The following is a 25,766-nucleotide window of genomic DNA, read 5'->3' on the forward strand; positions in this document are numbered from 1 at the left end:
GGTTGCTTACTATTTTAGAAGTCTGCCAGCGAACCTTATTTAGAGTCTTCATCAGCTTTACTTGGATGTGCATTTATGTTAATGTCTCAAACTTTTTCTTCGCTTGCTTTAATGTTTCCTCCAACTTTTCTCCTGATTTGTAGTATTGAATGCACAAGGGTATACGATGAAGCCTTTGGAACCACCTAAAAAACCTTAACAAAACCTAAGTTTCGATCATAATATATAATGAGAACCGAGTAGCATGTTTGGTGCTTAATTGTTTATTGAACTTTATAATTTATTTTGATTTGTTTTCTATATATTTATCACGATCTCAAACAAATATCTTGTTATTGAGTTGGTACTTGATTTTATAAACGTTAAATTTTTATCATATAATTAAAAAAATAATTAAAAAAACACAAAGTTATTAAACACTGTGAAGCTCATGGATTGAAGAACACATGTTTGACTAATTAACTTAAGTTATTATGCCAAGTAGAGTCTTTAATCTGGGTTGTGAATTTGACAGATTAACTCGTCAAATTTAGATCATTTTAATATTTTTAAAATTGCCATTTTGAATTTTTTTAAGAGTTAAACTATAATTTTATTAGTTATTCAGGTTGTTTTTAGACTCATCAAGTCTATTGAAACATATTGAAACAACTTTTATATAATTTAATTTAAAATGAGTAAAACAACTTTTATATAATTTAATTTAAAATGAGTTAGAATAGGAAATTTTAAGATTGATATATTTGCCAAAGATTAATGATATTATATATATATATATATAAATTCCCCACAGCGTGAGAAAGAATTTTGGTTATCTAGTGATTTCTTACCATTATTGAAAATTTGAAATTGGATTTTGTGTGGGCTTTTAATCTTCATCTTTAACCCAAAAAAATGCACCCAGATATAATTTATGACTTATGAATATAGGTATTGAAGTCGGCTCAATGAGTTAATCCGGAAAACTAGATGTCCAAAACTTGAGCCGGGTCAAATTTTAGGTTAAACCAAAAAGATATTGATTGCACCGATTGAGTTTTAGCCTTTGAGGTTATTAAGGGTCCGTTTGCGGCTGCGTTTTAATTAAAACGCAGTCCGCAGCCGTTTGATAATAACAAAAATCACTTTACTGTGCATGAGGTCCACGTGTTTTTTGCGTTTAAAACACTGGAAAAAAAAAGCTCCTGCTTTGCATGCACTGTAGCGGATTAAAAACCCACGAACAGTGCAATTCACTGCACTCTTCATGTGAACAGTGCAATTCACTTGCACTATTCACATATTTTTTTTATTTAAAAAAACTAGTTTAGAGAATTAAATTCATTCGCGATGTAAACAATATTTTTTTCTCGAAAAACTAGTATAGAGTGAATTAAATTTACGCGTATAGTAATATTAATTTTATAGCTGATAATATTTTATCTAATTTTATTACATGCTCAAAAAGTTATGAAAACTGTAGTTCTTATCGGATGAATTTTGGACATAATGGAATTATAAATAGTTTAATGAAATAATAAAAAATATTTTATATAAAGTATTATTTTTTATGATGTAATAAGAGTAATTAATTTTACAATATTTAAATTTAAAACCATCAATATTAATATATATTTTTAAAAATTATTTTATAACCTCAATTTCAAAAGCATTTTTAACCAAACACATTAAACTACTTTTTTTTAACCTCAATTTCAACCATAATTTTAACCAAACATTTATTTTATCAAATCAACCTCAATTAATTTAAAATAACTTTTTTTAAACTATGAAAACCGATGAATTAACTTCAATTTTTTTTTTTTCAAAGAAACAAAACGTCGCGTTAACCCTAGGGTTCCTGCCAGTGTAGCTATAAGTAATCCCTTTGGCGCCTCTTTCTGCCATCTCTCCAACCAAAAACCCCTTTTGAGAAAGAGCGATGGTGATGATGGAAGAAGAAGCAGCGGAGAAAGGAAGGGCAGTTATATTCAGAGATATAAGGCGATATTACTGTGATTACTGTGGAATTTGCAGATCCAAGAAGTCTCTTATCACTTCTCATGTCCTCACCCATCACAAGGTCCGTCTTTTAATCTCTCTTTCTGTTTCTGTTTCTCATCTTCTTGGTTAATAGTAGCAGCTTTCACAGGTAGAACCTTTTTCTATATATATAGGAATCAAGATTGTGCTTTCTTATTCATCAAAGAAAAAAGATTTGGCTTTGATTTATTGTTAATTGTTTTGATTTTATTAATTATTTTTATTGGGTTTGGATTTTTTTCATGATTCTGTGGGTTTTTTTATTTGTATTTGATTTGCCATTAATTTGCATGATCTTATTTCCTGAAGTGGTTTCTTTGGTATTTAATTCTTTTGTGGCTGTTGAAGCCTTGAAGGGAATAATCAATAAATCTTGTGTGTATTTTCTGCTCAAATCGATATAATTGACTCATATATATCAAATTGAAGACTGGTTAAGTTAAATTGCAGTCTTACCTCTGTATTTCCTTTTGCTTAGGAGGAGATAGAAAAAGAACGAGTTGGTGGGGATGAGGTAAAGGAGGGAGTAAGATCCAATACTTGCGAAAAATGTGGTGCTAGTTTCAAAAAGCCTGCGTATTTGGTTCAACACATGCAAAGTCATTCTCTTGAGGTATTTGACCATGTTTCTACCTGCATGGGTTGCTTGTACACAAGGTTTTGCTTTCTATTTGATTTCTTGTTCGAATGCATTTTTTAAAGAATGCAATGTGCTATGCAGCTCAAAGTGTGCTGTTAATGATATTTAATATTAGGATCTACACCGATTGAATACTAAGTATTTTGCAGGAATGCCATTAGTATAGAAAAACACCTGGAAGTTAATGCGTGAGCATTGGATCCCACACAGTGAACTCCAAAATGCAAGAGGCTTCCATTTTGGCTTGAATGGACTAGTATCAGGCTGGGAGACCTCCTGAGAAGCTCCATCAAGTGAGCCTCGATCACGCACCTGTTGAAGTTCAGGTTTGAAGGAAGGCTTTTTTTTGTCTCTTGATATTATTTATAGTGATCTAAGAAATCATTTCTTCTAATGTTTATGTCATTTATTTATTTATTTATTTTGCAGAGGCCATTTATGTGTTCAGTTGATGATTGTCATGCCAGCTATAGAAGGAAAGATCACTTAACTCGCCACCTTCTCCACCACGAAGGGAAACTTTTCAAGTGTGAAATTGAGAATTGTGATCGTAAATTTGTTTACCTAAGCAATTTGAAAAGGCATGTTAGAGAGCTTCATGATGAGAGTTCTTCCTCCAGTAGTGTTGGAGGTGAGAAGCAGTATGTATGCCAGGAACTGGGATGTGGAAAGGCATTCAGATACCCGTCAAAGCTGCAAAAGCATGAGGATTCTCATAGTAAGTTTCTTTCTTTTCACTCATACACAAGTATCAGAGTTGATGTTTCTAAAAAAAGAGGAAGAATATTTAATGATTTAGAAATTTGGCAATTTATCCTACTTGCAATCTCTGATTATCATCCTCTCTAACGCAGTTAACCTGGACTCAATGGAGGCAATGTGTATAGAACCAGGCTGTATGAAACATTTTTCTAATAAAAAATGCCTCAAGGCCCACATACAGTCCTGCCACCAATACATTAACTGTGATATTTGTGGCACGAAACAGCTGAGAAAGAACATTAAGAGACATCTTTGCACCCATGAACCTGTCAATGGTTCAACAGAGAGAATCAAATGCCATTTCAAGGGTTGTCAGCACGCATTCTCTACTGTAAGATTAACAAGTGTTTTAAAATCCACTTCTCTGTTTCTTAATAGTATTTAATCCCGGCCAGCGAACCATTTCATGCTCACCCAGCATCATTTTCTTTTTAGTTAATTTTTTTTCCTATTTGTGTGCAGAAAACAAATCTTAACCAGCATGTGAAGGCAGTGCACCTTGAACAAAGGCCTTATGTTTGTGGATTTCCAGGTTGTGACATGAGATTCTCATACAAGCATGTGAGAGATAAACATGAAAAATCTGGTTTGCATGTCTATACTCCTGTAAGTTCTGTGCGCAGTTTTTAGCACATTTCGTTCATCAATGTGGATTTAGAAAATGAATTGGCATTCTGAACTGGATTGCTTTTGGATCAGGGTGATTTTGTGGAGTCTGATCAGCAGTTCAGGTCAAGGCCAAGAGGTGGGAGGAAGAGGAAATTCCCCACTGTGGAAATGTTGATACGCAAGAGAGTAACTCCACCAACTGAGTTTGATGAGTGCCACACGTTGTTGCATGAAATGGAGGCTGAGGACCCAGTAGTGAGCCATGCCCTACCTACCTAGATGCGCGTGCATTCTCTCATCCTCTTTCCACTTGTGTCCAAGTTAGCTCTTTATATGGAGGTTGTGGTGCCTTTGGCATACTCTGCTGTTATCATCTTTTGGAGAATGGACATCAATAACATGTTAGCCATTCCAAATGGTAACATTGTATAGGTACATCATTGGTGAAATATATGTATATTTAAATCCAACTTTTGGGCCCATGTTAGCCATTGGAGTATGCAATGACCATGTGTAGAAAGCAAGAAGAACCCTTCAACTAGAGTGAAACGTGAGTGACATGGGGCACCATTGACTCCTGGTCCTCTTGCCCGAGAGAGAAAACAGGCTTCTCATTGATTTATTGACTTGGGGCATCTCCTAACGTTAAATGGAGGAGGTTGCTCCGGATCTGGAAGGGTAGCAGTTTCATTAAAAGCACGGTTGCATGGCAATTTTCCAAAACGCATTACGAGGCAGTTGTATTGTATGGAAATAAGTATAACATGTGAGTGGTTTGGAAGGGTCAACAAACTTACATAGCCTAGAAGGTGCAAAGATGATAGCACCCTGTGTTTCCTTTTACACCAACAATCCCAAGTACAACAGCTCGAAGCTGAACACATTCGACTCAAAAGAAAAGGACCCTCTAATGCAAACTCAGGAACAATATTGCCACTTCATAGGAGGCGTTGCAGAAATTTCAGTGCATTTGGAAATTTGGTTTTCCACCCAGTCTGATTGTGTTCACGACAGTTTCATCAACTCTGAAAATCCTTACCCAACCAAAGCCAGAAATTTTGGATTCAATTCCTTGTCCGAGAGAAGAATCCAATGGTGACATTATAAAACATATCTATGTCCAATGACACAAGTTTTGATCTTGCAATGTTTTTATTTCATTTTAAGAACATAACTTTAATGACTAAGCGGTGATGTTTCAAAATTTAATATATTCAAGAACAGGGTTTTTAGAGTGTTTTGATAGAGGTTGATTACATATTTATGTTAATATTCATTCTTTTGAGTTCATAAAGTTGATAATTATATTAATTGACAATAAAAGATCTAACACTTGAAAAACAATTCATTTTTATAAAATTTAGGGTTTCTTCGATAATAAAACTAGTAACTTTTTGTAAGACTCAAACTTTTAGCCCAAATCCAAGCTCAAGTTAGCCCAAACCCAACCTAAGTTAACCTATGTATATAAAGAAAGTTCGTAAGAGAATTGTTTTTCTCTCTTCTAATTCTAATGGTTTGATTCAATGTCTTAGACACTTCACTATTACTCTTTTTCAATTAAGTTTGGATTTTGATAATTTAATGAGTATTATGGATTAATGTTTTTGTTTTAATTATTAATGAGAAGTTTTAAACTATCATTTGGTTTCATTAGTTTTGAATAATATAATATTCTGAAAGATTATAAATGCTGTGTATTTTTAAATAATTTATTCTTTTGATATGTCTGTATAGAGGCTTAGCGTAAGTGGGGTGTTCTTATGACACCACCTGCGTTGTCGGTCATGGTCCCGAGATTTGGGTCGTGACAAAGATGGTATCAGAGCCCACTTTTGTTAAAACACCGTAATCTAGTTTTGTTAAAACCCTTGTAACATATGAAGCTTAGGATCTGTCTTGTCTTGATGTCATTCCTCTTAGAATTCTTCAAAATCGTATTTTGTATATCGTCATTGAACTCCTTTATAGTTATGTTGATATACATGTGTTCTTTTAGGAAAAATACCAAGAGCTAGACATGTAGTTAACGCTGACTATGACGGTAATGATCAGGAGAACATTCCTATTGTTCAGCTCATGAATGAGAGGCGAAGAAGGAAGGTTAGAACCCCCTCGCCTTAACCAAATAAAGACAGAAGTTCAGGATGAGAGAGACTATGATTTGGATGTTGGTCAGGACCTGGAGCAAGAATCACAGGTTAGGGTGCCTCATGCTGACAGTGTTTCGGATAATATTGGATAGGCCATGCAGAACCTGGCTAATCTTTTAGCTGAGAGAGAGAAGGAGAAGAATAAGAATGCATCTTCGACTTTTCATATTGTGCATGAGATGAAGGTACCTTTGTCAGAGTTCCTTAAACTGACACCTCCCACTTTTAAGGGAGTCAATAACTCTGAGGGTCCACAATAATTTTTGGATGCGGTGTGGCATAGGTGTAAGGTTATGAGATGCACGGATCATCATATAGTGACTTTAACATCTTTCAGGCTAGAAGGTAAGGTGGATGCTAACTGATATGATTCAAATAGGAGAGAAAGAATAGTTGATTCTTCTCCTATAACATGGAAGGAATTCTTAGATATGTTCTTGGAGCGATTTCTACCGGAGAGCGTGAGGGATGCCAGGTCCTATGCTTTTGAGAAGCTAGTTCATGGTGATTTGACTATGACAAAGTATGATGTGAAGTTCACAGGTCTGTTTAAATATGTTAGCTATTCAGGCATGAGAGTTAGAGGATGAAATAACAATTGGTTCGGCTAAGAGGCTCAAGGTGGCAACGTGGGGGATTGAGAAGGAGTATCCACACTTGTTCTATCATGGTGATAAGATTTATGTTCAAGAAAGTTATGCATAAGATATTTTTTTATTATATTGGAGATATCAAAGTACCCAACGTAACATATTTAATTTTTTTTTAATTAAGCTCTTCAATTATATCAATTTAGTCCATCAAAAGTTCAAATAGGTTCCTAAACTTAATTGTTTTACAAGTTTGTCCTAATCTTTAATATTTTTATTCTATTTGATCCCAACTTCTCCTTTATGACTATTAAGTCCTCCTTTAGCCAACCTTCATTTTTTTTGCCAACAATATTCAAAACTAGCTACCCATCCAGCGTTCTGAACTGTTGCGGCTATTCTATTTATTATCAAAAAATATTTTTTGTAATTTAAATTTCTGATTTTTTTTTGAATACTTGAATATTCTTTTATAAAAGGAAATTTTAAGGGACCCAACACTAAGAATCAACTGAAGCCTTATAGAAATTTGAGGTTTACTGTTATGTGATTGTTATTGCTGGATGTGCATTAATTAATTTTTTGGAATCCTCTGAATTGCTTGGACAGAGAGGTTTCCATTCTGTTGTTTAGGTGAGCTTTAGAGAAACAACTAAGCTCTTATATTTGATTCTCATATCTACAGAATTCTTTCATTGAAGCTTCTTGGACCAGAAGATCTCGAGGTGAACTTGCAAAGAAACCTAACAAGAATCTTGAAAACATAGGACGAACATGTTTTAACATAAAATGTTGATGCACAAGGTTGCCTCTTACTTTCAAAGTCTACTTGCCTACCCTTGTCACTCTGTAAAGGATATATATTTTGCCCGTAAATGATGTTTCATCAGCTTTAGTTGGATGTGCATCTTTACTTCAACCCCTTAATTACCTATAATTTCTCAAAAACCAATCAGAATTTCTAATTATCAAGATTTTATATATACATTTTTATCTTTTTTACATGTCCTCTGAAGCAATTTTCATCTTGTCCTGATCCTTGTTTCTTCTTTTCAATCCAAATGTTTCTCTCCTTTGAGATCCCAGCTTCCGTTTTAAAGCTTTCTGTTGATGGTTTTTTATTCGGTTTCCCATTTCATCCTGTGTGAATATTATTGATTTTATTAGCTTAATGGGTCACCCAGGACATGCTTTATACCTCTCAAGATAACATCGAGTGAACCAGACATGAACATTGATCAAAGAGAAGAGAAGAAAAGAGACCCCAAATCACAAGAAGAAATAGACAACATATTCTATTGATTAACTCATCATTTAAAACTTCAGAAGAAGCTTGAAACAAACACTTGCATACACATTATCGTATTAACAGTGACACAAGATTTTGAGCTACTATCATAATTAAGAACACACACAGAGTCACAGACAGGCACCCAATTCTCACAATGGCTGTATAATCTCACTCAACCAGAGATTTCAATAGCCTTGACATCAGGTTTCTTAACTTCCTCCTTCGGCACAGTCACTGTAAGCACCCCATTCTCCATAGAAGCCTTGACCTGATCCACCTTAGCATTCTCAGGCAGTCTGAACCTCCTCAGGAACTTGCCGCTGCTACGCTCGACACGATGCCATGTGTCATTCTTGTCCTCCTTCTCCACGTTCCTCTCCCCGCTGATCTGAAGCACCCTGTCATCCTCAACCTCCACCTTCACCTCCTCCTTCTTAAGACCAGGAAGATCGGCCTTAAAGACATGGGCTTCTGGGGTCTCTTTCCAATCGATGCGCGTGTTAACAAAGGCTGAATTGTCATGAGAGACAAGTGAGGATGAAGGGAAAGGGAAGTCCTTGAAGGGTTCCCAAGTGAATGGATCAAAGATGGTGCCTCGTCTGTTGTCGAAGAAGCTTGGGATCATTGCCATCTTTTACAGGGCTGTATACGAAAAGCTGCGTCGCTCGCTTAATTTGATAGCTTATCAAGAAAATGCTTTCACTTGAACTTGCTTGTCGTTCTCTATGGAGAGGTGCAAGGGATATGTTTGGTATTTATAGGAAGTGTAGGAGAAAGCTGGTACTTTCGAGGATTATCTGGCGGCTACCCCTTGATTGACGAACTTTCTGGTAAATTCATGAAAACATATATATCTGGGCTTTCTAGAGGAGCCTGGAATTCGTGCTCATATTGGGTTTGAAACGGGCCGGGCTAGCTTTCCATGGGCCCTGACATTGTTTCTATGTCTTCTCTTCTTATATATTCTTTCTTTCCCATCATTTTTCACTATCTATTTTTTTTTTCTACTCTTGGTCTAAAAAATAATAGTAGCAGTACTTATTCTATGAATATAAAATATTTCCTAAATCACATAAAATATTAGGAATCAAGTGTTCGACTAATGGAAGAAAAAAACAAAAAAAAAACCCATTAGATTTAAATACCCAATTTTATGAGCTTTATTTTACATATGTTATTTTTTTATAAAATCTTAGTAATTGTAATTTTTTTATGCTGGCGATAAAATATTTTCATCGTTAAATTCATTGGTAAATAATAACATGTTATATTACCAATAGAATCATTGGCATAATATTTTTATTTTTATTTAGTTGACAATTCCATTAGTAATTATTCACAAAATATATTACATCACTAATTAAATCAGCAATGCCTGATGAATACTTTCCATTGCTTTTCTCATCGGACAATTCTTTGGTAGTGATGAAGGTCTATATATATTCTAAATACAATGCTTTTTAATTTGTTGCTCTTAACAAGCCAAGTTCTTTGCTTTTTGTTTATATCAGTTGAAGGTTCTTTAAAATATATATTTTTAATTCAATAAAAGTATAAATTTACTCTTTTAAAAGGGTTTATTGGATGATGAAGCTATCATTGGAAAGAAATTTCGTTGCTGGTGATATAAAATAAAAAATGATTTTTTTTAAAAAAAATTTATAAGCGTTTGGACTAATTTCGAATGACAAGGATAGATGATGGTTTTTTTATTTTTAATAACTTGGGTGTTCAAACTAGCTTATACGATTGAGTTTTTTTTTTTATATGCATTTATTTGTTTTTCTCTTCAACACAAGCAATCCTTCCCACGTCACAAGCCTTCATGCATTCAATGCACACAAGCATGTATTAATTCATGTGCTAACATGGAGGAGAGGCGAGAGAAGATGTAAACTCTGGCGTAAATTGAAAATAAAAATTAAGGTGTAAAGCAATGAAATAAGAAAAAAAATAAGAAAAAATTATAAAGATAAAAGAAAAAGAGTTTTTGGCTGAAAACACATATTTTTTCAATAGCAAAAAATAATCTAACTGTTTTGAATAATAAATAGATCAATTTACATAAAACAATCAAATTTTTTTAGCTAAGAACTTTGTTATAACCTGATGTTCTTCAACAAAAGGAAAAAAAAAAAAGCAAATCCATTTTCTTTTCTTTTCTTTCACTTTGAATGACTAAAAAATGATGGTTAGGAGTAAAAAGAAAATATTTTAAGAGAGAAAAACACGATTACCCTTAAAATTTAGAGAGATCAAGGAAAAAAAGCTAAGTTAGAGTGAGAAAATGAAGGGAGAAGAGGAAAAGAGAGAAGCTTGGGAAAAATCTTAACAGATTGATTTTTGAAATATGTTTAGCAACCGGTTAAGGTGTTCAAAACCCTTTCGTATTGATTTGAACAAGTGTTTAATAATTTGATTTAAGATTAACAACATTCCAATTGGGTTCTTGAGATGAAATTTGGGGGAATTTGAAATTAATTGTTAATTATTGTTATGGATGATTAAATGACTAGAAGAAGTAAGAAATTCATTAAATTGAATAAAACAATTTTGGATGGGTAATCAAGCTTAAGGTAGGCCATAGAGAGTAAAAAATGGTGGTTTGATGAATTTGTATTAATTTTGTAAATTGTGTGGAAATTGTGATAACCAAACACGTGGGTAATAGTTTAGATGATTAATCTTATTTCTATATGGTAAATGTGAATTTCAATGTTTTTGATAAATTGATAAAATTAGAGTGAATTTAGCATCGATACATTGTCCATGAACACAAATTTTTCTATGCTTTAATTACAAATTCTGTAGAAATACACACTTTTATACATAGTTGACACCACATTTCTAGTCAATGATCGCAGTGCAAATACACAACCTATTCAATTCAAAGCAAGTATCTCCTTTCTTGTTAATGGTTATTGTCTTCTAACATGTCACTGACAATCACCAAATTCTCCATTAATAATAAGGCCGATATAATATTTACTCCAATCAATTAATTATTGTACAATTTTCATATTTGAAAATGAGCTAACGCATCTAAGATCTATAAATACCATAGATCACTAATAAATAAAATATGTAAAAAATAAAACAGTACACAAAACACCTAGAAGAAAAAAAAAGAATAGCTCCAAAACATAACAATCTCTTTCTTTTTTTCTTCCTTTTTCCATCTCTTGGAAGCCTAATAGCTAATACTGAGATTTTATGTTCCTAACAAAAATATATAAAATTGATTTTAGTACCGTACTATCATCTTGAATATAAATTGTAACTTGGAACAAAGGTGAAGAAAAAAGAAGCACCGTCAGAAGAAATTCTATTGACGAAATTACAAATTGATTTTATCAATCAGAACTTCAAAGGCGTATAACAAACAAACACACATTGTTGCATATTAACAATCTCTTCAGCTGCTAACTTAAGAACATAAACAGAGTTACAGTCACCAATCCTTGCAATTTGATTAATGCTAAGAGGAACATGAGGTATAATCTCACTCAACCAGAGATTTCAATAGCCTTGACATCAGGTTTCTTGACTTCCTCCTTCGGCACCGTCACTGTAAGCACCCCATTCTCCATAGAAGCCTTGACCTGATCCACCTTAGCATTCTCAGGCAGTCTGAACCTCCTCACGAACTTGCCGCTGCTACGCTCGATACGATGCCATGTGTCATTCTTGTCCTCCTTCTCCACGTTCCTCTCCCCGCTGATCTGAAGCACCCTGTCATCCTCAATCTCCACCTTCACCTCCTCCTTCTTAAGACCGGGAAGATCGGCCTTAAAGACATGGGCTTCTGGGGTCTCTTTCCAATCGATGCGCGTCTTGACAAAGGCTGAATTGTCATGGGAGACAAGTGAGGATGAAGGGAAAGAGAAGCCCTTGAAGGGTTCCCAAGTGAATGGATCAAAGATGGTGCCTCGTCTGTTGTCGAAGAAGCTTGGGATCATTGCCATCTTTTACAGGGCTGTATACGAGAAGCTGCGTCGCTCGCTTAATTTGATAGCTTATCAAGAAAGTGCTTTCACCTGAACTTGCTTGTCGTTCTCTGTGGAAAGGTGCGAGGGATAGGTTTGGTATTTATAGGAAGTGTAAGAGAAACCTGGTACTTTCGAGGATTATCCGGCGGCTACCCCTTGATTGACGAACTTTCTGGTAAATTCACGAAAACATATATATCTGGGCTTTCTAGATGAGTCTGGAATTTGCGCTCAAATTGGGTTTGAAAAGGGCCGGGCTAGCTTTCCACGGGCCTTGACATTGTTCCTATGTCTTCTCTTCTTATTTTTTCCTTCTTTCCCACCGAATTTTACGTGGCAGCAGCTTTACCTTACATCTGATGAATTTGTATTATTCTTGTAAAATGTGTTGAAATTATGATATCCATGTTAGAAATAGTTTAGATGACTAATCTAATTTTTATATGATAAATATAAATTTTAATGTTTTAGAAATTCAAATATCGATGAAATTAGAGTGAATTTACTTGTATAATACTTGTAGTGATGCACTGAAGGGTTGATTGTTGATTTAATGAGGAAATTATTTTTAATTAAAAAGAAAACAAACCTCCATTTAAAAGGAAGCATTCCGTCAGTTAAAGAAATTGGAAGATGTTGGTTGTTTGAGTAAATTGATATTTGAAAAGGGTAGAATATGCGATGATTAATTGGTAACTGAGTTTTAGGAATTTAATGTTTTGGGTGATTTTCATCTTCTTTTTAACATGTTGTCACGCATAACACCATGTGGAAGAGAACACGGTTGTGCATCTAGAGAGACAATGAAAAGTCAGGTTTGACCATCGAGTGACATCGAACGCGCTGCCTAAATGACGCGAATGTCATTTACTCGCTACAGCGTGCCAACTGCTTTTTTTATTAAAGAATTAAAAAAACAACATGAAAATACAAAACATCCCCATGACCCTGATAATTACCTAAAAAAACTCGAGTGAAAGCACAAAAATATCCCTGAATGCAATTTTTTTTTAATCTTTTCTAAGATCAAATATGTATTTTAATTGTACATTAAAAATGAAAAAACCAAAAAACCTTTTGTCCAACAGCTAAATATTTTTTTGATTACAGGGTTAAGAAGTATTTTTATTGTTTAAAAATTTATGAAAAGTCAAAAAATCCCTGATAAACAACTCTAAATTTTATTGACACAGTCATTAAAGATATGTTTTTACTGTAAAAAAACAAAAAGAAATTAAATATCCCCCAACAATATTTTAATGATCAAGAGGCATCCCTAAACAAATACCACCATTTTTTTTTTACTAAATAACAAAATACTAATTTCACTATAATAATAATGATTAATAATTTATGTCTTCTGATATAGTAAAGCGGTCACGGCCTATATATTTTGTTAATTATTTTTAACTGCCACATGTGAGTCACTTGAACTTGTGACGCCCTTCTGCGTATCCTCTCTCTTACTCACTCTCTGGACATGAATGCCTTAAATTCATTTCACGCTTTTTTCCACAGCTATTATTATTACAAGTCGACAAAAAACCTTCGACAGTTCTCCTAAATCCAGCATTCAGCATGAACTCCATAATCCCATCTCCTTAACCCAACAAAAACACAGACAGAAAGACACTACTGCTACTCTCTCTCTTTCCAAAATGGACCCGAGTGTTGTACCCTACCATCAACAGCAGCAGGAGCAGCACAAATCTGAAACTGACCATGACCAGGATAATATTGACATGGTACTCCAAACCAAACCAATCACCACCATGAACTCAAACTCCAAAACAACTAAAGATCCTTGCAGCATTAACATTGTCAAGTACAAAGAGTGCATGAGAAACCATGCTGCTTCTATTGGTGGCCATGCCAATGACGGTTGTGGAGAGTTCATGCCACGTGGTGATGAAGGCACCCGTGATTGGCTCACTTGTGCTGCCTGTGGTTGCCACCGCAACTTCCATAGAAGACAAGGTAGTACCAAAAGACAGCACCAGCAACAACTCCTCCTATCTCCACCACCACAAACACAACAGTTTCTCTTGTACGGTGCGCCCACTGATATAAACATGAACCGGCCAGTTCATGATTTCGTTTCACGTCCTCATGAGGATGATGATGACGACCTTGATCATGATCGACGCTCAGAGACTCCTGAGAGAGGTGAAGGGAAAGGGTTTATGGTGAAGAATGCTGGCAGCAATAATAAGAGGCTTAGGACAAAGTTCACGCAGGAGCAAAAGGAGAGAATGCTGGAGTTTGCTGAAAAGATAGGGTGGAGAATACAGAAACATGATGATATGGCTCTTAATCAGTTTTGCAATGAAGTTGGTGTCAAAAGAAATGTGCTTAAGGTTTGGATGCATAATAACAAGAATGCCCACCGCCGTAGAGATGGTGCTCCCCCGGTGTCTGCCGAGGCCCCTCCTCCTCCTCCGCCCGTTGGAGTCTAGTAATAATTGATAATTAATCTAGTAATTATTATTGTTCCACTCTGATCTTCAATTTCTTTCTTGGCCTCTTTAAAACTTGACAGTATCTTAATTACTACCACTACTACTATCATAATTAATTAGCATGATATATAGCATCTTAATTGTAGTGAGTAAGATCTGATTGATGGGCATGAAGGGATCGAGGGCTAAAATAACATAAATTGTGCAAATGATCTTAAATTTGTTTAGATTTGTGGATGGTTCTTTGAAGTAATCTGTAATGCGAACTGATCAATGGAGATATATGCACGCAAGCCTTTATTATTTACCAAAACAATAAGAGAGGTACTACATCGGGGCCAAAAGCCAACGATCATGAGATTGGATGAATGATTTAAAGTAAAATGGCATTCCATGTCGTCTGTGTATCTTCGACGTCAGGAGGAAATCTTATCACATCTTCATAAAGTATAGAATTTAGATAATTACAGATTTAAAACAATGCATAATAAATTAAACTAGAATATGTACCTTGACTTTGAAAGCTTAGTTCAGTAAATAAATGAGTATACTTTGTATTCAAATCTTACCAAACACCTAAAAGCAGGAGCAAAAACTGTGTCAAATATCCCTCAAATAATCTTAAAATCATTTTTGTGAATATATTGGTTTAATTATAAATGATTTACTTAATATTCGATTGAGGAGTGATCCAATCCCATTAAAAAAAATGATCCTCGGAGCTGGAATTATATAATAGAAAGGGCCAAAACTCAAAATATAATTTATTATTAAAAAATTTATTTATTTAAAATAAAAATATATTATATTATCCTATATTTAAACACTAAAAATACAAAAATTTAAAATATTTTGCAGGGCCCGAGCCCTGTTTGCATCCCCTGGTTCCGCCCCTGCCTATACATGTATAACTATAGTTGATGAGAAGAAAGATTAATTAACAATCTCATTTGTCCCTTTATTGTTATAATTTTGTGAAGCCAGCCAGCTACCTCATCAATTCAATTTGTTAATGTGAACCTTATTAGAGTTGATCACTAGCTAGATGGTAAAATTGCCCGCATGTCCTTCGACAGAGAGAACTCGATCACTATCGATCAACACTGATCATGCAGGTTAGTTCTTGATATGAGATGGCTCAATAAATATTGTTTGCCTAATTATTTTTGTGTTATAACTATCTATAGAGATGAATTTTAAGCATTCTCAAATTGATTTTAAAAATCAAATGTTTTCCTTTTAGTTCACCTGTGAGCGGTTCGTCTGACCGATCCTTTTCGAATTAAATCCTATGTTTTTTTATTGGATCACTCATGAGTATGAGTAGTTCATTTAATCAATTTTTTTTAAATTATTGTGTTTAATTTGGTTTATCTATGAACTATTTATTTTGATAAGCTAATTTTAAATCTTGTGTTTTCTGTTTGTTTTACTTATGAGCAGTTTATTTTGACCGATCATTTTTAAAATATTATGTTTAACCGGTTCCCTCTATGAGCAGTTTGTTTCGACCAATTAATTTTAAAAAGTTATGTTTTCTGATCGGTTCACCTATGAGCGGTTTGTTTTGACCAACCCTTTTTAAAATGTTGTGTTTAACTAGTTCATTATAAGCGATTGATTTCAACTAATTAATTTTAAAAACTCATACTTTCAAATCGGTTCATCCATTAGCTAGCGGTTTGTTTTTAATTGATCCTTTTCTAAAAATTATATGTTTATTTGGTTCATTCATTAACCATTTGTTTTCATTGGTTAATTTTAAAGACTTTCCATTCTAGATCGGTTCACCCATGAGCGGTTCATTTTGACCAATCCTTTTAAAAATATTGTGTTTATCTAGTTCTCTATGAATAGTTTATTTTGACCAATTGATTTTAAGACTTGTGTTTGATTGGTTCATTCATGAGCGGTTTATTTTGAGTGATCTTTTTCTTAAAATCCTATATTTATTGATTTGACTATGAACGATTTGTTTTGACCAGCTAACTTTGAAACTTGTGTTTTCTTATTGATTCACCCATGAGCAATTCATCTGACCATTCCTTTTCAAAACTTGTGTTTTCTAATTGATCCACCTTTGGCAGTTCATTGTTAATGACCATTTCAAAACATATTTTTGTTATCATATTTACATGCATGTGATTTCCTTTTATGTGGTGATGTGTTACATGCTAAATATATATATTATGTGTGTTATATGATTGATGTGTGCACTACAGCTAGCCCGAGGCTAGACGTTAAAGGGGTATTATTGATTGAGTTCATTTTCTCTTTACATAATCAACCACTTACCCAGACATTGGTAGACCAATTATTAGGTTTATAGGATCATTAACCCTAAGTGGAAACTCTTATTTCTTTTATTGTGTGTTTGCGATCATTATTTTTCTCATTTCATTGGGTGACCCCTATCCAACTTACCACCATTCACTGAAAAGCATGAAAACATGAGTTGGTCAGGTCGCTCAAGGTCAATGACATGATGACGACTCCACTAGCAATATTTTGGGTTAAGCTTTGCATACATATCATAAGCATCATTTCTGATTTACGCTCTTATGTTTATGTTATTATTTATCTTATTTTTATTCTCTTTGTTGTCTTGAATAAATGACTTGTGTGTTGTGTTCGCTTCTATGTTATGTTGCAAATTGTTTATATATATGAGTCTATGCAAGGGGTGATTCAATATCAAATCCTATAAATAAAGCATAAAATAAAAGGGTCACTTGCAAGTACGCTATATTCGGGATGGGTGGCTAATAATGATGCTATTTGGTGTGAAGTTCGTGTCCGGTTCAACGTTTTGCCTTGTGTTAAAAAGATAGTAATAAAGAATTCCATCATTTGCGTTGATAATTGGAATTTTATTTTCTTATGTGCTTATATGTTTATTTTATTATGTGCGCTATCGAGTCTTGAGGCGACCATTTTTCTAAGGAAAGGATTTTTATGTATTTTTTTTTACTCTTTTTTCTTGATTGGCATTATAACCATAGAGTTTTTCTACGATTAATATGTACACTGCAACTGGCTTTAAGACAAATGTTAGATGAGTATCATTGATTGAGTTCATATTCCCTCCACGTACCAATCCCTCACCCAGACTTTGATAGACCAGTTACTAGGTTTCTAGTACTATTAACTTAGGTGATGACTCCTTGTCTTTTACTAGGTTCCTAGGACCATTAACTTAGGTGAACCCTTATCCAGCTTACCACCATTAATCAAAGAGCGGCAAAACACGAGTTGATATGGTCGTTCATGACAAGCAACAAACATAAAAAAAATAATTTAAGTTGTAGAGAACTATTTGATATTATTATTAAACTCGATCTTGTGGTTCAACCTTAAAACCTCTTAATCTGACTTTTTACCTAATCTGAATTTAAAATTAATTACATGACTTAGTCGACTTGACTGATTTATAAGCAACGTAGTCGACTGGTATAAAAAATTCGAGAATAAAATTGAGAAAAACACAATGAAAGTAACAGAAAAAAATGTTCCGAACCACTTCTTGCCTAGCTCAGTTTCAAAACTAAATTGTGTGGAAGGTTTCCTAGTATGATCCAGCCGACTTGACTAGTTTAAAGACAACCTGATCAACTAGTAAATAAAGTTTGAGGGTGAAATTGAGAAAAAAAATGAAATCGATATTAAAAAATCTCTCAATCTAACTTCTTGTCTAGCTCAAGTTTGAAATTAAATTATGTAAGAGTTGTTTGAACATAATCAAGCCGACTTGGTCGATCCAAAGATAACTAGATAATTGTTAAAAAAAAATATGAGGGATAAAATTAAAAATTAAAATTAAAAAGAGAAAAAAAGGGGGGGGGGGGGGGGGCGGGGGATTAAAAAAAAAATGAAGCTCCATTGGCTTTCTCAACTTTTTTAGTACGGTGAGGTGACATATCAACTAGCAGTATGAATACATGTCATCCATGGATTTCAACAAGCAGTTTGAATACATGACATGTCGTTCAAATAAACCCAGCTGACCATTCCCTCTTTGGGGGCAAAGGGTTTTTAAGAGGTTTTAAGCAGGCATTGATGTTACCTTCTTTCCAATTAAGCAAGGAAAGCATCAACCCTCCTCTTTACCAATTCTCAAAACCCAACATGTCCTCTTCAGATCCTGAAACCCAAGAAGAGCCGAAACCCACTTTTGATGATCCAGAATCAAAAGAAGCCATAGAGTCATTCACTTCAACAAAAACCCTTGAAGAAACAGACCAAACAAACGCACCCATGAGTGAAAATCAAAAAGAGGAGGAGGAGGAGGAGGAGGAGGAGGAGGAAGGAGAGTGTGGGTTCTGTTTGTTCATGAAAGGAGGAGGTTGCAAAGATGCGTTTATAGCATGGGAAGATTGTATTAAGCAAGCGGAGGAAAAGAATGAAGATATTGTGGAAAAATGTTTTGAAGTTACCAGCGCGTTGAAGTTGTGTATGGAGGCTCATGCTGATTATTATGAGCCCATTTTGAAGGCTGAGAAGGCTGCAGAACAAGAGGCTGTTAAGCAGTTGGAGAAGGAAAAGGAGGAGGAAGAAGCTGCTGCTGCAGCTGAAAAATCAGAGTCTCATGAGAAAGAAAAGTGAGATTTTTTTTTTTGTTATTTTTTATTTAACAAAAGAAAAGGAGAGAACTTTGAGATTTAATTTTGTCACAGACGAGGGATAATCGGATTAAAGGTAATTATTTGATCATGCGACATGAAGATGTGTTGAGGGCATGTTGTTAATTTCTACGTGGAATAAATGGATTGTGATTATTCACTTGAATTTTCATTTAACAAATTTTTTTTTATATTGAGATAATCATATGTTTTTGGCTAGCATATTGTATGTCAAATCTGTGGCTTGTTATGTTTTTCCTCGCTTGTTTTATGGATGGTGAAGTTAATGTTTCTTAATGCAAAACACTGTCGTGCCAATATGATCACCAGCTCTAAAGGTTTATATTTTGCGACCAGATGATGAGACTTTTTTAAGCAAGAATGTGTGGTTTATGTGTTCATTTGTTCAAACAAAGCGGAGTGTATTGGTTTTAGGACAATCTAATTGTGGGGTTAAGGAAAAGGTTTAGTGGATTTTCTACGGGGACGTGTTTGTCTGTTGAATACGCATGAATTGGATTACAATTGAATTATATTCAGTGTGAATGGTTGCAAATTGGATACAAGCTTACTGGCTAAAGCTAATGAGTATCATAACTGTGTAGAACTTGTAGGATATGCTCTGCCTAACAACTCTTTTTATAGATTATTTGGTTCTTTTCCTATTAGTCACTTCACCTATAAGGTTCACCTTTTGTAGTTATAATACTAATGATTTGATGTGAGTGTAGAAGCTAGTGCTAGAGACTGTGGAGTTTGAGCAGAAGACATACGGTAGATGCTACCATGTTTTCAAGATCAGAGTTTTCACGATCTGCCAGTTTACAAAATAATTAACTTGGATAGTTCTATTGCATCATATATATTTTAGAATTATATAGATTTATTGATCTAGCTGCTTAAGATGTAGATCTATTTCACTTGGACAGTCACCAGTTGGTTTGTGTGATTATCAGCCTGGAAGGAATGAATTGCTCATTAAGCAAATGAACCTGTGACAGTCAAAATCTGATCCTAAATAGCTTCAACTTGGACTTCTGCTGACTGGTTAGAGGGTGAGTGGTAGAGGTTGTTGCTTTATGTTAGATTTCTGCATTCATCCCAAGCTTGTGAATTCCTATGCTTGATTTTTCTTCATTTTTGTCTCAATCCCCTTACTGTCTTTTGCTATTTCTGCTGTCACAAAAATCCCTTTAGTTGAGCTGTGGACCTGCAGCTCTTGATTTTTGTATGCTCAAATGATCTGAGATGAAGAGGGGGGGGAGGTGGGCTTCATCTTATCGCATTAATTGGAACAAAAACATCCATAGTCATGCTCTATAAGTAAAATGTTCAGTGTCCTGTCAATGCATTAGAAGCTTTATTCTTCTACTAATAGAGGATTATGCGCAAGCCATGGATCAACATGGTTGCATTCCCTGAAAGTGCACTGGCATCACAACAGGAAACTCTTGAAGATGCAGGGAGAGAATACAGTGCATGAATGGGCAAGACTGGACAAACTAAAATGATTTTTCATCCATGTTCCAATAGCAATGGGTTAAAAGGTTTGGAATCTGAAGGCATAGGACATGCTTGACAAGAGGCCTGTTACTGAGGTACATTCACTCCTTCTAGGTTATAGGTTATGTGATGATGGCCATAACTTACATGTCTGTATCGTGGGTTATTGAGGCAATACGTGTTTGAAGTCATTTGTGGTGATCCTCTTACAAATGCTTCTGCTATTAAGAAATCATTGATTCTGGACTGGTGGAAAACGGATATGATGCATCCATGATATTCAATGTATTTATTATACAGTTGGTTGGTATACTTACTATATCATTACTGGTTACATTTTTAGTTTCTGAAAATTTCATATACATATCAGTGTTGAAATGTTAATTAGTTATTTATAACTTGTACTTGTTTAAACAGCAATCATCCCTATAATTGATTTTTTGGGTTCTTTTGTGTTTGCAACTTCGCATTTTACAAAAATTGTTTGTAGTCATTTACTCCTCTTTATTTTACTTTTGTCTTTCCTGGTGCATCTAAAGCAAAGTTAGATGTTTAAATATTTTGTAACATTGATGCTATTATCATTCTGCTCAGTCCCAAAATGCAGGGTTTTACTCTTGGTGTATGGTCATTGCCATTGGAAAAATAGCGCCTGCACTATATGTTCAGAAACACAAACTGAGGCCAGCAATTTTGCTTTCCTTTTTCTTGTTGGAATGGCTTCTCCGATTCTCTGTGTCCATTTCTTTCCTCCCTTTATTAACATTGGCCCTTGACTCGCTAGTTTTATATTGTTTTTAATGTTTACATGTTTAATGTTATGTCACATAAAAGCATTCTTCAGGCATGCTTGTACATGAAGGATTTATGTGATTTTCGGTTTCTTCATATTGTTGCGCACTTGTAAGCCTATCATTTACTGTGACACCTCGTATTTTTCAGTTTCCATGTTTAATTTCAACCATTTGTAAGTGGCTGTACACCAGCCAGCAATATGTTAGTAATCAGCTTTGGAAATCCTCTTCTAGACAGGTAAAATTTTGTTCATCTGTACATGTTTCTCCCCGACTATTGCTTGCTTTACATTAGGCATGGATGAGAATTCCAAGGGGCACAGCCCATTGGATCAGGGACATAAAAAAGAAGAAAGAATTACAAGCACAGGAGCATATTCCAGGATTTGAGCACGTGAATGGCCATGTAAAAGTCATTTACAAAGCACGGTTGGTAGCACCTGGTTGCAAAATTCCTACGGTTGGCTCTTGATAATCCCCTTGACGAGCACACCGTGTAAGATGCCCTCTACACAGTGGATGTTTTCTTCAAGGAGCCATGGCAAAAGAGACAAGTAGAACTGTTCTTGGCAACTGGGCTCTCTCATCAGCATCAAGGCCAGGCACTTGTGGCCTTTATGAGATGGAGCGTGTCCGATATGGAAGAAGAGGCCATCAAAAAAGAAAAGAGGAAAGGAAAACGCAGGTAAGCAAAAGCCTTGAATTAACCCATGACCGAGGCATTTAGCGACTGAAGTGATCGAGACATTTATGAAGCTCGCAACTGTTAACCCTCCAGTCGAGCATGGATGTGTTGCCATGATGCGGCCCAAACCGACTTAAGTATATGCTTAGTACTGTGAGTTATTTTTTAAAATAATTTTTAATTGAAAATATATTAATATAATTTTTTTTTATTTTTTTCACAGCACATCAAAATTATCTAAAAATACTTTTAAAAATATTAAATTTAATGTTTTTTTAGATAAAAAATAATTTAAAAGATACTTTTAAAAGTATAAACACTCGTATGAATACCTTGACCTAAGACATTTTGAAATTAAAAACTTTTAACAAATTAGTATAGCTCCAAAAATATTTAAAAAAAATGGCACAAGTATGTGATGTTGTATATAACACTGTCTTGTTTTTATTTAAAAAAGTTTTTTAGGTTATGTGGTTGATAATACCACAATTTCAAAAAATATTGTTGGAACTTTGATTATTTTTTCATTTTACAATCAAGTTTTTAAATATTATATTTTACAATTTAATCAAAGTAAATTTTAAAAATAAAAAAAATGAAAAATAATACCGTCGTATATATTAATTTCAACTTACAATCAACCGACTTCAAGCGTATTTGAGAATGTGGTTGCGATTGTTTTTCAAAGTGTTTTTCATTCATAAATGTATTAAAATAATATATTTTTTATTTTTTTAAAATTATTTTTAACATGAGCGTATTAAAATGATCTAAAAACAGCCAAAAAAATATTAATTTAAAACAAAAAATAAAATAAAATTCAATTCAATTTTTTTCAAAAATATTTTTAAAACACAATCTTTAAATTTTTAATTTACAGCCTGTGACACCATTTGCTATCTCTCATAATAGCAGGCCCAACCACCTTCATAACCACCCATCAGTAGTCATTTCATTTCATTTCTTCACAAAATTTATGCACCAAGATTCAAACTTGTTGACGTCTTTGTAAGAAAGAAACGGGAAGGAGATGGAAAATAATGGGGTTGGGGTTTTCTGATTTTTTTCTTTTTTTTTATACAAGTTTGTGTTTTGAAAAAAAATAGGCTTTTTAATTATTATATCAAATATAATGACAGATTTATAAATAAATATATATTTTTTATTAATTTTTTTTTGGCGTTAACTCTTGAAGATGTAAAGTGTTACCCATCTTTAAATTTCAGATTTCAAAGTATAACATTCAAAAAAATTAATTATAAAATAAAAAAAATAACCAAACCAAAATAAAAAAAATAACCAAATCAAAAGATATTCAGATTAATTTACCCTTAAAAGAATTGAGTTACATCGATAAAAACAATATAATCTATAATTGTGTTGTTCACATCAACGTAATCCATTAACCTATGTTATTTTTAAAAAGTATTATTTGAGTTATGCAACGTGCTATTAAAAATAAAACCTTTTATCAAGGCACAATCTAGGTTTTGAGCTCATTACAATCTTTGTCATGAGAAGAATGACAATTTATGTGGTCTAATTTAGTAAATTATTAAAGTTGATTTATTACAATGAAACCCTAAAAAGAGTTTATTTATTACAAGATAGCTACCAAAAATCAAAACTCATGTAAATACCTATAATATCAAGAGAAAAAAAAGGTGTTTGGCGACTCAAAGGCAACCCATACTTAAAATTATTAAATATATCTAGTTCATACTAGTTTCTCACAATCTGTTGTGAGTACAAATTTGAGATGTTAGTAATGTTCATGTGAATATTTAATTTAAAGAATAGGCATAAATTCATAGAGTAAAAGGTTGATCTAGTCGAAATCCGATAAGGAAAAAAAATCCATGAGAGAATGTTGTCCAAATGTTTTAAAAACAATTTCTACGCTATGTTGTTTTTTTAATAGTGTCATTAACTCTGGTTTAGAGAGTCAACCTTTAAACCTCTCGATTTGATTGATTGCCTAACCTGAACTTCAAATTAAATCGTATGTAAAAAAATAAATATAAACACTAATTAAACTATGGCTTATTTCTAATAGTAAGGTAGTTGAAATAAGAAAAAAAATCTAAAAGTGCTCTTAATTTTACTTTTTATCCCATCACACATCACTATGGATTCACATGATGATCTTAATAGGTTACGTATATAGTACATACACAACTTCCTGATCTATTATCTCAAAATTAGTTTTCCCTTTCTTTTCCTCTTTTATTACTTCTTCCCCTGTCTTCTCCATTCTTCTAGGACCACCTAAAATTCAGGTCATCCATTCTCTCTCTCTCCACCATAAAAAAAACCCTTTCTCTCCCTTTTATGTTACAAAACTTAGCTTTTTTTTTTCTCTCTCTCTCTTTGCTGCTGGTTCTCTCTCTAACTACCCATTTATTTTGCCACCACCACCGATAGCACCTACAAGAGCCCTATTTAACCAATTTAAGGTGTATTCATTTCCCCCCTATATTTATTTGTTATTTGCTTGACTAATTTATGGATTTTTTAGAGTTAGGGTTTTAGGGTTTAGTTTAGGATTTTTTTATTGATTTTGCCTAAATTAACTATAATTTGAGATTAATTAGATATAAAATTATTTAAGTGTATAAATTATCTTATTTAGTGAGAAATATCAATGAATTATGTTACGTTGATTATATTAGTGTTAGGGTTTTAAGGTTTAATTTATGGTTTCTATTAGTTTAGGATTTTTTAATGCAACTTAATTAATTTGTTATATTGATAAATTATCATTGTGTTTTGTCGTGATTTTCATATAATATGTCTTCTATAGTGAGAATATTATATTATTGTGGTGGTATAATCATCGATAACAATAATGCTATAATTTGATATTATGTTATGTAGAATATTTTTATTTTAAATATTTACTAATATTTTTTATTATGAATATGAAGCTATGGTCGTGGGAGAATTTTCACATCGATTGTCTTGATGTTTGGAGAAATCAAATGTTGGTCCCTATGCATTATTTTGATATTGTTGAGGTGCATTGTCCTGATCGGGTAATGCATCAGTTTGGACTGCATCAACACATCCCTAATGATGTTGACACATTTGATGGCATGCATGTTGTTAATCATCGAGATAAAATGGATGACGATTGATCGGTGGTTCATGTAGAGTATGACAATCTTTGGCATGCGATGAGAGATTTTATATTTACAAAGCGTTATTCGTTTATTGAGTTATTTATTTGCATGTCTTGGTATATGAATATAATAAGGCGATTCATGACACCACCATAAAAAGCATGTTTTGAGACATCACATGAGACTATGCATCAGCTGACACGTAATCCATATAATTATGAGCCTCTTGCACCAAGATATAATAAGTCAGTATGTATAGATTTTTTTTTAACATGTAATATAAGTCTTATTTTATATCTTATAAATGATGATATATTCTTTTCTCAAATATTAGGTAAATGTTTTAATACACGAGTGTACTCAGAGAGCTACTACTGTACTTCGTGATGCTACCGAGGATGTTGTGTGTGACACTTTTAATACTTGGTTCTCATCATGATATTCTTCATTTGACGAGATTTGGAATGCTGAACGTTTGGAAAATGCAATAAAAAGAATGGGGTTGTTTATCATGCATGATGACGACAT

General features: G+C 33.6%; 5 protein-coding genes across 5 annotated transcripts; 3 read left to right on the forward strand and 2 right to left on the reverse strand.

Annotated features, from left to right (window-relative positions):
* The first annotated feature begins 1,783 nt into the window (after window positions 1-1,783).
* On the forward strand, window positions 1,784-4,503 carry LOC7475788 (transcription factor IIIA). Its single transcript, XM_024590939.2, has 6 exons — window positions 1,784-2,062; window positions 2,501-2,635; window positions 3,092-3,380; window positions 3,517-3,755; window positions 3,887-4,030; window positions 4,124-4,503. Exons 1-6 carry the CDS (start codon window positions 1,922-1,924, stop codon window positions 4,310-4,312), a joined length of 1,137 nt encoding a protein of 378 aa, XP_024446707.2. The 5' UTR covers window positions 1,784-1,921; the 3' UTR covers window positions 4,313-4,503.
* A 3,542-nt stretch (window positions 4,504-8,045) lies between these two features.
* LOC127904769 (17.3 kDa class I heat shock protein-like) lies at window positions 8,046-8,806 on the reverse strand. Its single transcript, XM_052449445.1, has one exon. It carries the CDS (start codon window positions 8,696-8,698, stop codon window positions 8,240-8,242), a length of 459 nt encoding a protein of 152 aa, XP_052305405.1. The 5' UTR covers window positions 8,699-8,806; the 3' UTR covers window positions 8,046-8,239.
* Window positions 8,046-12,032, reverse strand: LOC7475790 (17.3 kDa class I heat shock protein). Its single transcript, XM_052449446.1, has 2 exons — window positions 11,562-12,032; window positions 8,046-8,227 (listed from the first exon to the last, which is right to left on the reverse strand). The coding sequence occupies exon 1, from the start codon at window positions 12,030-12,032 to the stop codon at window positions 11,574-11,576; it is 459 nt and encodes a 152-aa protein (XP_052305406.1). The 3' UTR covers window positions 8,046-8,227; window positions 11,562-11,573.
* Window positions 12,033-13,577: 1,545 nt separating this feature from the next.
* LOC7467413 (zinc-finger homeodomain protein 2) lies at window positions 13,578-14,640 on the forward strand. The gene has a single exon (XM_024590893.2). It carries the CDS (start codon window positions 13,715-13,717, stop codon window positions 14,510-14,512), a length of 798 nt encoding a protein of 265 aa, XP_024446661.1. The 5' UTR covers window positions 13,578-13,714; the 3' UTR covers window positions 14,513-14,640.
* Window positions 14,641-18,504: 3,864 nt separating this feature from the next.
* Window positions 18,505-22,317, forward strand: LOC18108472 (uncharacterized). Its single transcript, XM_024591143.2, has 2 exons — window positions 18,505-19,113; window positions 21,245-22,317. The coding sequence occupies exons 1-2, from the start codon at window positions 18,572-18,574 to the stop codon at window positions 21,411-21,413; spliced, it is 711 nt and encodes a 236-aa protein (XP_024446911.2). The 5' UTR covers window positions 18,505-18,571; the 3' UTR covers window positions 21,414-22,317.
* The last annotated feature ends 3,449 nt before the right edge of the window (window positions 22,318-25,766 follow it).

This window comes from Populus trichocarpa, chromosome 19 (genome assembly GCF_000002775.5).
Source record: "Populus trichocarpa isolate Nisqually-1 chromosome 19, P.trichocarpa_v4.1, whole genome shotgun sequence".
NCBI classification, from domain to species: domain Eukaryota; kingdom Viridiplantae; phylum Streptophyta; class Magnoliopsida; order Malpighiales; family Salicaceae; genus Populus; species Populus trichocarpa.